Below are 12,490 nucleotides of genomic sequence, written 5' to 3'. Positions count from 1 at the left end.
ATTGTCCTACCGTATAGGAAATTTATAAACAGCATTCTATGCAATACTGACCAAGGGCCAGATTCTTAGAGGAGATACGAGGGCGTATCTCCAGATACGCCGTCGTATCGCTGCGTCCGGCCGGTCGTATCTATGCATTAGGAAAAAGCCAAAAGGCTGGCGCTGCGCTGAATTAAATTAGTGATTGAAATATAAATTAAATTATGAGCTGCTAGCACTAAAAATTGTGTACAACAATCCAACAAAATATACAAAAACGGGGGAAATGCAGCGCTAATCTGTGATAAATATATAATTCATGTGATTAATTGTGAGGAAAAATTTCATGAAAAATAATAAATTAAAAGTTCATTCTGGGGTGAAAATTGAGTCCAGAAAATGTAAACAAAATTCCAAAAAAACGTGAAAGAAAAAGAAAACAGTGATCCAGCTTAATTTTCTCAGAAAGGCTGTTTGGGAAATTGATGTAATAACTCTGAGTTGATGATAGTAAAGTAAATCTCTACAATACACTCGTGCGGAAAAATTGCCTGCTTACCAGAATGAAAGACTGTTTTTCATCAGTCTCATGGAGCGTGTGGGAAGTATGGTCTTCCCGCAACCGATCCGCCTGGATGATCAGAGTGGGGCTCAGCAGAAGATCCAGGATATACCATAAACGATAAAGAAAAAGGGGATTCTCATAGCGTATTACGTTTCTCAAAGAGGTAGTTTTAATAAAAGATTGCACTTACAGTCATGTAATGAATTGTGGGCAAAAGAATCAAAGAAAATGCTTCCACTCCGATACTCCGATGCTTCTCGCTACTAGATCAAAAACACTGCCGGCGTTCAGGACGGAACGTGATGACGTCACGGCACCCGACGATCGTTTCGTCTCGATAGGACTTCAACTGGGGTTTAGCCGGATGTGGACGTCAGCGCGCACAGTGTTTAAATAACCACGGACTCCATGAAGAGCCCTCATATTCAACTGAGGGCAACTTAAATAAATGGATAGCGAGAAGTCTTTATTAAGAACAGGAAATACGTTCGGATCCTACATATAGCAGGTCGGAACAAATAGAAAACAGAGTTTTGTCAGAACGCAGGGATGTGTTGCCACCAGTAGGAGAGCATCGCATTACAGCATAGATAAATAATCGGAGGTGACCAATAATTACATCATAAATTAAAATGATTAAAATACAGGCAATATATGTGCATACTTATAATAAAATCAATATGCATAAAAAATGTATTTAATATTATAATGAATTCATAAAATTAGGGATCAATATATAATCCAAATATAATCCCTATATTAGTTATAGACCATAAGATATTAAAAATTTATAAAATCATATTAAGAATTATTTAGAAAACAATTAATATCTCAATCTACGTTAAGTCCAAAGGGAATAAAATATTTCATACAAAAAATACAGCGAGTTTCCAACCTAGATATGGCCCGAACCATGTTGGTACCTCGCCAATGTGCACGGATGTTATCTATGGCAAAGAAACTGGTCCCCTTAATGCTTCTACCATGATATTTGTCATAATGTTTAGAAAGGTTATGTTTGGGGAACCCACTTTTTATCCTACCAATATGTTCACTAAGGCGGTCATATCTATGCGCCTGATTCTTAGAATCAGTTACGCATAGATATCTATTAGATCCGACAGGCGTAAGTCTCTTACACCGTCGGATCGTAACTGCATATTTACGCTGGCCGCTAGGGGCATGTACGCTGATTTACACGTCGAAATATGTAAATCAGCTAGATACGCGAATTCACGAACGTACGCCCGACCGACGCAGTACAGTTACGCTGTTTACGCTAGGCTTTTCCCGGCGTATAATTACCCCTGCTAGCCCCATATCTTTAGTGTTTTCCCATGTCTGTGATCGGGGACTGGTCCATTTCTTGGTTGACAAAGCAGTAAGAGGGGTTGGCACGACTTGAATTGGGCTTCAACTGCTGCAGAGAGAAGCCAAGTCACCAGTGGGTGGACCTGCTGTGTGGAAAGGGCTATGTAATTCTCAGGACTGGATGGAGAAAAACACAAATTCTGAGGCAAGGCAGATCTCACATACAGTATATTCTAAAGTGTATTTAGAGTTCATCATTTAACAAACCAAGAGATTTGTGTTATGTGCTTTTGTCCCCCTGTCTTATGAACCTGTTTGTTGCCCATGCAGGTAAAAGCAAAGGATTCATATTAATGTGGATAGTCAAAATATTTTTGTGAAGTTTTGAAGGCCTAGAACTCCTGTTGGTTAATTTATGTTTATCTGGACCCTGCTGGTAAGATTTCCTTTCACTTCCTGTCTTGGAGACACCAGGAAGTAAGAGGAAATCTTAAAGAAAGGCAAACAAAATTTCCATCTCAGTTGCCACTAGAACATTCTTTCCAAAACTAAAAAAAGTTTGCATTTACATACATTTTAAGTACAATAGGAAAGAATGTCTATACATTAGGTTGGGGAGGAGTGGATGGAAATGACCTTAGTTAGTACATTTAGGGTTTAGGTCTGCATTAAAACCTTATGTGGTACAGAGTAGATCTGTACCCAAAGCTGTTTTATCTAGTTTAATAGAATGTTAGAACATCTCTCACATATTTATTACTGTCTGTATCTCCTTATAGGGCCCATTCAAACTATGTATTGCAGTGGTGGCTAGTGCATTGTGGATGCATGGGTGCTGCCCCCCCCCCCATCCAGGGCCAGATTAACATAGGGGCTATTGGAGCTGCAGCTCCAGGCCCCTTCCTTATGATAGGCCCAACCAAGTGGTCACTAATGCTGCCCAACCCTGCTCTGTGTGCAATATACACAAGATTGATATGTAAATCGTGGTAGCATTGATGTGTAACTTTTTCTCTCACCATCCTCTCTTTCTCACCCATCCTCTTTCTCTCACCCCCCCCCATCTTCCTCTTTTTCTCACCCCCCTCTGTATTTAATTTAATTTGTTTCAATATTCATTTTTATTTTTTTTATTGTTTTCATTTTTATTTCATTTATTTCCATAAAAAGGGTCACCAAAAATCCTCAGCACCAGGCCCATGATGCTTTTAATCCAGCCCTGCCTTCATCCATTCCACCCCTTTTTAGAACGCCGGACGCATAGATTCCTATGGCGGGGTGTTTGTTTAAGCACCTGATTAGAGCCAGAGGCTATAATAGGCTTCAAAAAAGGGTGGGCTCGGGGCACAGAGCGTGCTCCCCGATCCCACTCAATTGTGTGACCATAGCAAATACATTTTCGCTATTTTTCACTCTACAGTGCCTCCCCGCCAATCAGGAGTCAGGTCGATGAGACCTGTTTCCCGATTGGCCAAAGCACCAGGCGATCCTATTGGATACCTAGAGGCACTTTGGCAAGCGGAGGAAGCATGAGGAGCAGACACATCCGCCGCCGCTGCTGCCAGTATTGTGGGGGTGAGTGAAGACACAGGATGATCCTTTCTATAAATTCTTTATTTTTCCATAGATTTCACATTACAAGTTTTCATATTTTATACCATCGACTTGCATCAATCAGAAAAGAGAAAAAAAATCAATCTTGTATTTTTCTATCTCCTTAATGCTTCATTAATTCAATGTGACTTCCCTTTTCATTTAACCTCTGCCTTCCTTCACTACAATGCCCCCCTCCCCCCCCCCAAAAAAGGATGATCCTTCCACAGCCCGGTAAGTGCTGGACTTCCCACGTGGGGGGGGGGGGTTATGCTGTCTGTGGAGCGAGGTGTGGTCTATATACACCTATCTGTAATAGTGCCGTATCGTAAAAAATGCCCAGATCATGAAGAGGGTAAATCTTCTGACGATCAAGTGGTTCAAGAAAAAACATAAGACTGATGGGGGGAAAAAAGAGGTGGAAGGGGGAGAGGTATTTTCAACATCATGTGACCCATTCAAAATACTACATTTAAGTGTTTGGGATGCTATATAACAGATACTGTAAATAAAAAGGTGTTTGATATTTTAATACTTCACAGCGAAAATGAGTTCTGGTATTGCTGTAATTGTTGCAAATATTTTGCTAATTTTCTGCCCTGGTGACTAATTAAATCGAAAATCTCCCAGAGCTAGAACAAACAGAATTGCACTCGGAAAAAATAATTGGCTGGAGTTTCAATTTAATTGCAGATTGGAACAAAAGGTTCCTCCAAAGACTTCATTGACTTCTCCTCCAAATGAATAACTTAACTTAATTATAGATATACTTATTTATACCCCACAGGTGTTCAGCGCCAGATCGCCAGATGTGTACTCAAAGGAAGAGGCGTGGTTAAAAATTCCTTTTGTGATCCTGACGCACAGCCAATGCCAAGACAGAAAAAGTGCAACCTGCAAGATTGCCCAGCAAGGTAAGTTCATATTAACTAAACATAGCAAAAGATGGTGGAGCAAAGCTGTTCCTTCCATGAGGCACGGTGAAATATCGGGGGTTATTTACGAAAGGCAAATCCACTTTGCACTACAAGTGAAAACTACACTTGAAATTGCACTGAAAGTGCACTTGGAGGGGTTGTTCTGAACAGAGGGGAAGCTCTGCTGATTTTATCATCCAATCATGTGCAAGCAAAAATGCTGTTTTTTATTTGCCTTGCATGTCCCCCTTAGATCTACAGCGACTGCTCTTCCAAGTGCACTTTCAGTGCAATTTCAAGTGCACTTTTAGTTTGCACTTGTAGTGCAAAGTGGATTTTCCTTTTCGTAAATAACCCCCAGTGTCTGATTGGGCAAAGTGACAGAGTGTTTTTTTTTTTTTAAATAATGTTTTATATCTATCTAAATGTATCTTTAAGCGTTAATCAATCACATAGATCAGGGTCCTCAAACTTTTTAAACAAGGGGCCAGTTCACTGTTCCTTAGACCGTTAGAGGGCTAGGTTATAGTTTAAAAAAAAAAATATGAACAAATTCCTATGCACACTGTACATATCTTATTTTGAAGTGAAAAAACAAAACGGGAACAAATACAATATTTAAAATGAAGAACAAGTAAAGTTAAATCAACAAACTTACCAGTATTTTAATGGTCAATCTCTTCTGGGGGTGATGCCAACTTCCTCCAAGCTACCTTTGTTCTTGTTGCTCAAAACGACTGTGCTGTGATGCCCTGTCACGTCTCCTTCTCTCTCTCTCCCACGAGCCAGCGCCCGATGTTCACTGCCCACAAGTCACCGCCCAAGTCACGTCCAGCCGGCCTCTCCCACATGCCCTGGCTGCCTCTGAGTTCTGGGAGGTGGGAGTTGTAGTCCGGCTGCGCTGTTCAGTTCCTCCCACCGCCAGGAGCTTGATTGTGGCCGGACTACAATTCCCATGATCCAGCGCTTCAGCCGGGCTGCCCCTCTCCCTCTTCCACCAATGATAGGCCCGCTGCCGGACCGTCCACCCCTTATGTTGGAAAAAAACGGACAGGCAGCAGCGGCAAAAACACCCAGTGGGCCAGATAAACATCCTCAGCGGGCCGCATGTGGCCCACGGGCCATAGTTTGAAGACCTCTGACATAGATAGTGACCTAAATGTAAGGGTAGTCAGTGGGCAATAGATCTCCATATTATGATGGCTTTAAAAGCAGACATTCCAACTCAGCACCTTGAAACACATGAAACTAGAATTCAAATTTTTATACCTGCAGCCTGAGACTTATGCCGCGTACACACGATTATTTTTCGGCAAGAAAAAAAACGTTGTTTTCAGCATGTCCAAAAAACGAAGTTTTTCCAACTTTATCATTAAAAACAATGTTGCCCACACACCATCGTTTTTGAAAAATGATGAACAAAGCGCGGTGACGTACAACATGTACGACGGCACTCTAAAGGGGAAGTTCTATTCGCCTTTGGGCTGCTTTTAGCTGATTCCTTGTTAGTAAAAGATGATTTGTGCTTTTTTGTCTGTTACAGCGTGATGAATGTGCTTACTCCATTATGAATGGTAGTTTTACCTGAACGAGCGCTCCCATCTCATAACTTGCTTCTGGGCATGCACGGGTTTAAAACGTTGTTTTTGCCCACACACGATCATTTTTAACCCCCTTAGCGGTAAACCCGAGCGTGACTTGGGGTGGGTTTTCCATGTTAGGATCGGTATCCCCGAGTCACGCTTGGGGTGGACGTGCAGAGTGTGCAGCGGCGCGGCTTACCTGCTCGCTGAATCCACAGGCAAGTTACTTACCTTGTCCCTGGATCCAGCGATGCCACCCCGCTGTGTGAGTGAGCGGGTCCTCCTCGCTCGATTCACAGTGTCCCCGTGTGCCGCCGATCTCCGTTCCCTGCGACGTTACGACCCTTTATGTCAAAAATGGTTTTAGATCAGCTAGAAAACAGCGATAATAAATTATAATCACTTGCAGAATTGAGCGATAGCGATTTGTGGGGAAATACATCATAAAAAAATAAAAGTAATGACAGCAACAATTCTGCAACTGAGCAAATTTCAGTGATTTTGAGTTGATTACATTATTGAATAATTTTTATTATAATTATATTATTATTTGTTATAATTATTTATAATTATTTATTATATTATAATTTATAATTTTGTTTTAAAAAAAAATCATACCCGGGATGCCTACAAGACTCTTGTTTGGTCAGATTTAAGTGAGTTATTCCTAAAAATTACAGGCCTACAGTATAAAACACCAAATTTCCTTGCAAAATAATTGTACCGCTTTTGGTACGTAATTCCAGACAGAATCATACCACCAGGGAGGTTAACAACACGAAAAACTACATTTTAAAAAACGACGTGAAAAAATGCAGCATGTTCGAAAAAAAAATGTTGTCGTTTTTCAAAAGCCGAAAAACCATGTGAAGCCCACACACGATCATTTTAAATTACGTTTTAAAAAACGTCGTGTTTTTCATGCCGAAAAATGATCATGTGTACGCGGCATAATTCCTATACAGCCCAGAAGATGGTCATATGTAATTGGTAACATCTAGAAATGTTATTTCAGCCTGAGCTGTACGGTCAAAGATTTGCCCTTTGTCTTAAATTTCTCCTTAAAAACAACAGTGTTCTTCCTTTGCGCCTCATAGCTGTATATCTTCAGCGTAAGATCATCTATGGCATTGTGCTTGTGACTAGTAGCCTAACAAGATTTGGAATGGGATTTGGTGATGTCAATACTGTGTTGTTGTTCTTCTGAAAGGTATATGTATGGACCTGCAGTGCAAGGATCTGTGTTCCTCTAACACTCCTGCTGCTTCTTAATTATTTCCCCATCAGTCAATTGTAAACACAGAAACCACACTTCTGTGTTTTACAAGTGATTGTGATGAGCAGGCACCAAAGAGTCTGAGCTGAGTTCCACCAAGTTCCCCTGTAAAAAATCCCTGGACATAAGTAAGCACAACTTTGCCTATATCAAGATGGCCACCTTCTTAAATAGTGCAGAACAAGGTGTTTGAGAAGAGACAAAGGTACCATACTAGTGGCTGTAGAATCCAAAAATGTCCATTACGACATAAACTGAATAACATAACCAATGCATTTTGGGGATTTGCACAATACCCGTTTCATCTGGGCTTAAAGGGGTTGTAAAGGTAAAAAAAAATACCCTAAATAGCTTCCTTTACCTTAGTGCAGTCCTCCTTCTCTTACCTCATTCTTTGATTTTGCTTTTAAATGTCCCTTTTTCTTCTGAGAAATCCTGTTCTTCTGTCTGTAACTCCACACAGTAATGCAAGGCTTTCTCCCTGGTGTGGAGTGTCGTGCTCGCCCCCTCCCTTGAGGGGGCGAGCAGGTGAGTCATAACGCCCACTAACACACAGCTCCTTTCTCTATCTGCAACGTAGAGAGCGTCCTGACTCTCCTGCTCGCCCCCTCCCCCCTCAAGGGAGGAGGCTTGATAAAAGGGGGTGTAAACTCTCAACATGCATTGACTGTTTTTTTCTTCACATTTATGATGTAATAAACAATTATTGACTCTACAACCACTACTAGTGTGGGACTCTTGTATCCTCTCAAACTCCTGGATGCGGCTTTGAGAGCTGCTCAAGGCCCCCTTGTGTCCAATAACTGCCCAACCAGAGTAATTGTGCTCCTCAAAACAGACTTAAATCTGTATTGTAGAACTGAAAAAATAAGAAGGTCATGCAGCTCACATCCATAAGCTCCAAACAGTGAAGAACAAGACAAGGCAAGTCAGTAATGAGAAAAAAAGATCAGCTGCTGGGAGACCACAAGCAATACCAGTGACCAGTCCTTTGTTCTGTTTGCCATTTTTTTTGCACAGGCCCCACAATACAGGTCCTCTTTAAAGCGGGGGTTCCGCGGGTATTCGTTTTTTTTTTTTAAATCATTCTGCCGGAGTTACCTGGTTTAATCCTGCACTTGCGTGTCCTAAAATCAGAGCTGTCCGCATAGTCATTCTGCAGGAAAGGAAACTTTATAAAAACTTGCGATGGACGTTTCCATCTTGCAGTCTGAAGCCCACAATGCTTTCAGGGATTCCCATACCTAAAATGGAGAATTCGTAGCTGCCCACGTCACATGACCCGCTTGCCGAGTCACATGACCCGCTTGCCGAGTCACGTGACCTGCGAGATATCGCGGGATTACAGCACAGCGCGTCTCCTGGGATTCTCATGACTCACTCCCAGGAGACATAGCGCTGGTCGGGGGAAATTGTGATACACGCCCACTCCCGCGGGGAAAAGTGATTGAAAGGACAGAAACTGCTTCATTACAAAGGTAAAAAAAAAATGGATTCGTTATTGTCGATGGCTGGTGGTTTAATACAGCCAAAGTCAAAATTTAGGGTGAACCTCCGCTTTAAGGCGTCATATTAACATTGAAGGTCTATTGTTCAAATTCTAATCTTGTAAGTGCTGAATAGCAAGAGGACAGGTTTTCTTTATTTTAGGATGATTTTGGCCTTTCCAATCTGAGAGTCAAATACAATATGCCACTTCTGAATGACACGGGCAAATGCTGATGTTTGCCAGATAATCAAGCACTGTTATTTTTATTTATATTACAACCCCAGTATTTAAATCAGAAATCGCCATGTATCACGTTTGAATCAAAAGCCATTCATTTGTTTTCAGGATTGCGCATCTAGCATGAATTCTGTAAGGTGCAAAAGATCCATTGGGCTTGCTTGACACTCACCCCATGAAATCTAATGCGAGTTATTTATTTACTGACCTATTGCAAAGTATTTAAATGTTGCCAACTAAAAGCTTTTTAAACCAGGTTTTTCTCTAGACATTTTGATGCTTAAGAGAAAAACCTTATGTTGGGGGAAAAAAAAGGAAAAAATGTGTCTTTTACTGAAATTCATTTGCATTCAAGGTAAGGGCTTTGATGCCTGAAATCTAATTAAACTACGCGAAGCGTCTTTCTTCGTTTTAAGCCTGTAACTTGAATACAAGGAGACAAGTGCGTAAGCTTTGCACCAGAGTAAAAGAAAAACAATGGCCTAGATTGATCAAATGGTGGTGAAATATGATATCCTTTAAAGGGAATTGATTGGGTTTTAAGGGCCGTTGTTAGATATCACGCGGGCACCGTACAGCCTACCTGAGAGCCCCCCCCCCAGATGATATCAAAATTATATTTTCACTAAAAATACACTAAAATCTTTATTAGCGGACACAAATGCAACAAAACGTATAAAATTCCTAAAGGATAAAAATGTATTGAGTTAATAAATAAAGCACTGTGTGTGAATGAGGTAATGGAGATTAAAGCAGAGTTTCACCAATTTTTTTTTTTTAAAGTTAGCAGCACAAATACTGCAGCTGCTGACTTTTAAAATAAGGACACTTACCTGTCCGGGGCTTGCAATGTCAGCACCCGAAGCCGATCTGTCCCTCGGCTCTCGGGTGGAGGTGCCGCCATCTTCGGTAAGGGAATCAGGAAGTGAAGCCTTGCGCCTTCACAGCCTGGTTCCCTGCTGCGCAAGCGCAACTCTCACTGCACAATGATTTGTTAAAATTGTGTTGCACCTAACCACATGGTACTATGCAGTGCTGGAAAATGCATGCTCTTGCATGTGTTCCTGCACCACAAGAGGTTTTAACAAACCCTAAGGTTGGGTTCACACTAGAGGTCGCAGCGGCTCACAGCAGAAATCCAGTGCGGTTCCATTCACTGATTCAGGTCCAATTTCAGCCCGAATTTTGGGCTGATTCTGGACCTGAAACAGACCAAAAGACACACAGGGCTCCTGTTCATTTAGCACCAGAGCCGCTGTGGAGATGTGTGAACCGACTCCATAGAGATCCGGTCACAATTTCCTGACATGCGAATTGGATACGGGGAAGCAGCATCCAATTTGCATAGGTGTGAACCCAGCCTAAAGGTTATTCTAGGTAAGGGAATGGGACAGACCTAGAAGTGTGAAAGCAATTGGACTAGAATTGTTGGATCCTTTGCACAACCCTGCCTTGTACATTGATTTCTGCTAAACCTTGAACTCTTTCCTCCTCCCACAAACTTCCTGATACAAGCCATGTCTCTGCACTTACAAAAAAAACAAGAATAAATCTGCGCTATCTGTGTGAAAAGCTGCTACAAACAATCTAGTGAAACAAGAAAGTGATGAAAATATAAAAAAACAATTAAGTGGTGCTAGAAAATGATGATGTTGAAAATGTTATAACAAGGTAAATCGTATAACAATGTGAACAAATAAGAAGTCCATATATGGGAAGGCTCCACAATATCTTTGCGACAAGATAGAACCTCACAATTCTAATCGCGTTCTGCGATCCACTGACCAAAATCTGGTCAAGGTTCCAAAAACCAAATACAAGTCCAAAGGAGAAAGAAGGTTTGCTTTTCAAGGTCCGAGACTATGGAACGCTTTACCAACCAGCGTTCGGTTGGAGGAAAACCACCTGACTTTCAGAAGACAGGATAAAAACTCTGTTTTTTTGATGTCATGAGACACGAAACATCAAGCGCCCAGAGGCGATTCAGTTCGCATGTGCCGCGCTATATAAGTTTTTCATTCATTCATATGATAAATCAAAAAGCAGTGAGTCACTAAAAAGATGCACCGCCAGTGAATGATCTTCTATGATGGGCGATTGTAAACACCACGGTGAAATGGAAATGGATAGATATGTGAAGAAATGACCACCACCGGGAGGGGAGGCTTACCGGAAATATTGAACCCTAATAAGCATACGCTTAAAGGGTCAATATAGACTGTATGTGAGTTGGTGGAACCACATCAATCGGATCTGGATACACAGAGGAAACGATGGCTTGAAAGCATCACTTTAAACCAGAGCAGGGGGAGTGACAACGTCTTGATGGTAACTCCCAAGAGATCAGATCGTATCCAAGGTACATAAAAGAAAACGAGGTCGCATAGTGTAATTCCGTAATATTAATGAAATGTATTAACGGTTAAAAACACTTACAGTTCAGATGAAAACAAAGGGCATCAATAAAAGGTTGCGCATGGCAGCAGCAGAGTCCCGACGCGTTTCGCAATAGTTTGCATCATCTGGGGTTGTCTCTGCACTTCCTCCTTGCCAGAATATTGTGCCCTCTTCAGCCTGTATCTCGCTCCTGCCTTCCCTGCTGCCGTCCATATTTGCTACTGCTTGATATTAAAGGAAACGCCCCCCAATATCTATGCGAAAAAATAAAAGCCCATAACCCCAATCGCATTCTGCGATCCACCAATCAAAACCTCCTCCAGATACCCAAAGCCAGATACAAGTCCAAAGGAGATCGAAGATTTGCAGTCCAAGGACCCCGCCTGTGGAATGCACTACCAACCACCATCCGACTGGAGTTGGACCACTTGGCCTTCAGGAGAAAGATTAAAACCCATCTCTTCTGAGGTCAAGGGGTTCCTTACCCATGAAATGGATATAGGGCCCAGAGGCGATTCAGTTTGCATGTGTTGCGCTTTACAAGTTTCTCTCTCTCTCTCTCTGACCCTTGGCTTGTTCCTCGACTACGCTTCTGCCTGATCCCAACCTACAACTACTCGTTACCGACCTTTTGGCTTGTTTACTGCCCACACTTCTGTTTGATCCTTACTTTCTTACCTGCTACTGAACCCAGGCTTGCTCACCTCCTGGTGGGGCGATCCTGAGGACCGCAACCTGGTACTAACACGCAGCAAAATCCATCTCCACCATGAGGAGCTTTAGTGAACACCGGTTAGTACTTAGACTCCGCACCTCAGATTAGCCTGTGTCATCTGCCTGTGTCATCTGCTAGTCGGTGGTAGTGCTGCAACTGCTATAGCAATTTTCTTTGAGCCTGATCCCTGATCGTGACACCAGGGATCCATCATCGCCTAGGCTAGTTCTTCACTAGCCTTCAGGTGTCCCCATGCTGGCATCCTAACTGTGGGCAGCTGGATATATGCTGCTTTTGGCTGCCCGCAGCTGCGCCCACTATATGCCCACTGTTCATGCATGAGTCTGAATGGTCCTGCAGTCTTCTGGGACCTGCGATGTGACCCAGAAGGCTGCAGGCAGGGAGGGGAGGAAAACCTCTGCTTGGAT

At 42.2% G+C, this 12,490-nt stretch overlaps 1 protein-coding gene across 1 annotated transcript in view; it reads left to right on the top strand.

The window, feature by feature from the left end:
• The window catches only part of ADAMTS12 (ADAM metallopeptidase with thrombospondin type 1 motif 12), a 646,291-nt gene that overhangs the window by 537,742 nt on the left and 96,059 nt on the right, over window positions 1-12,490 (top strand). The window contains exon 17 of the mRNA XM_040338094.1: window positions 4,236-4,362. Coding sequence (XP_040194028.1) covers window positions 4,236-4,362 — 127 coding nt within the window. The remainder of the gene's footprint in view (window positions 1-4,235; window positions 4,363-12,490) is intronic.

Source organism: Rana temporaria, chromosome 1 (genome assembly GCF_905171775.1).
Source record: "Rana temporaria chromosome 1, aRanTem1.1, whole genome shotgun sequence".
In the NCBI taxonomy this organism is placed as follows: domain Eukaryota; kingdom Metazoa; phylum Chordata; class Amphibia; order Anura; family Ranidae; genus Rana; species Rana temporaria.
Note: the sequence above shows the minus strand (reverse complement) of the source record. Positions and strands in the feature narration are given on the sequence as shown.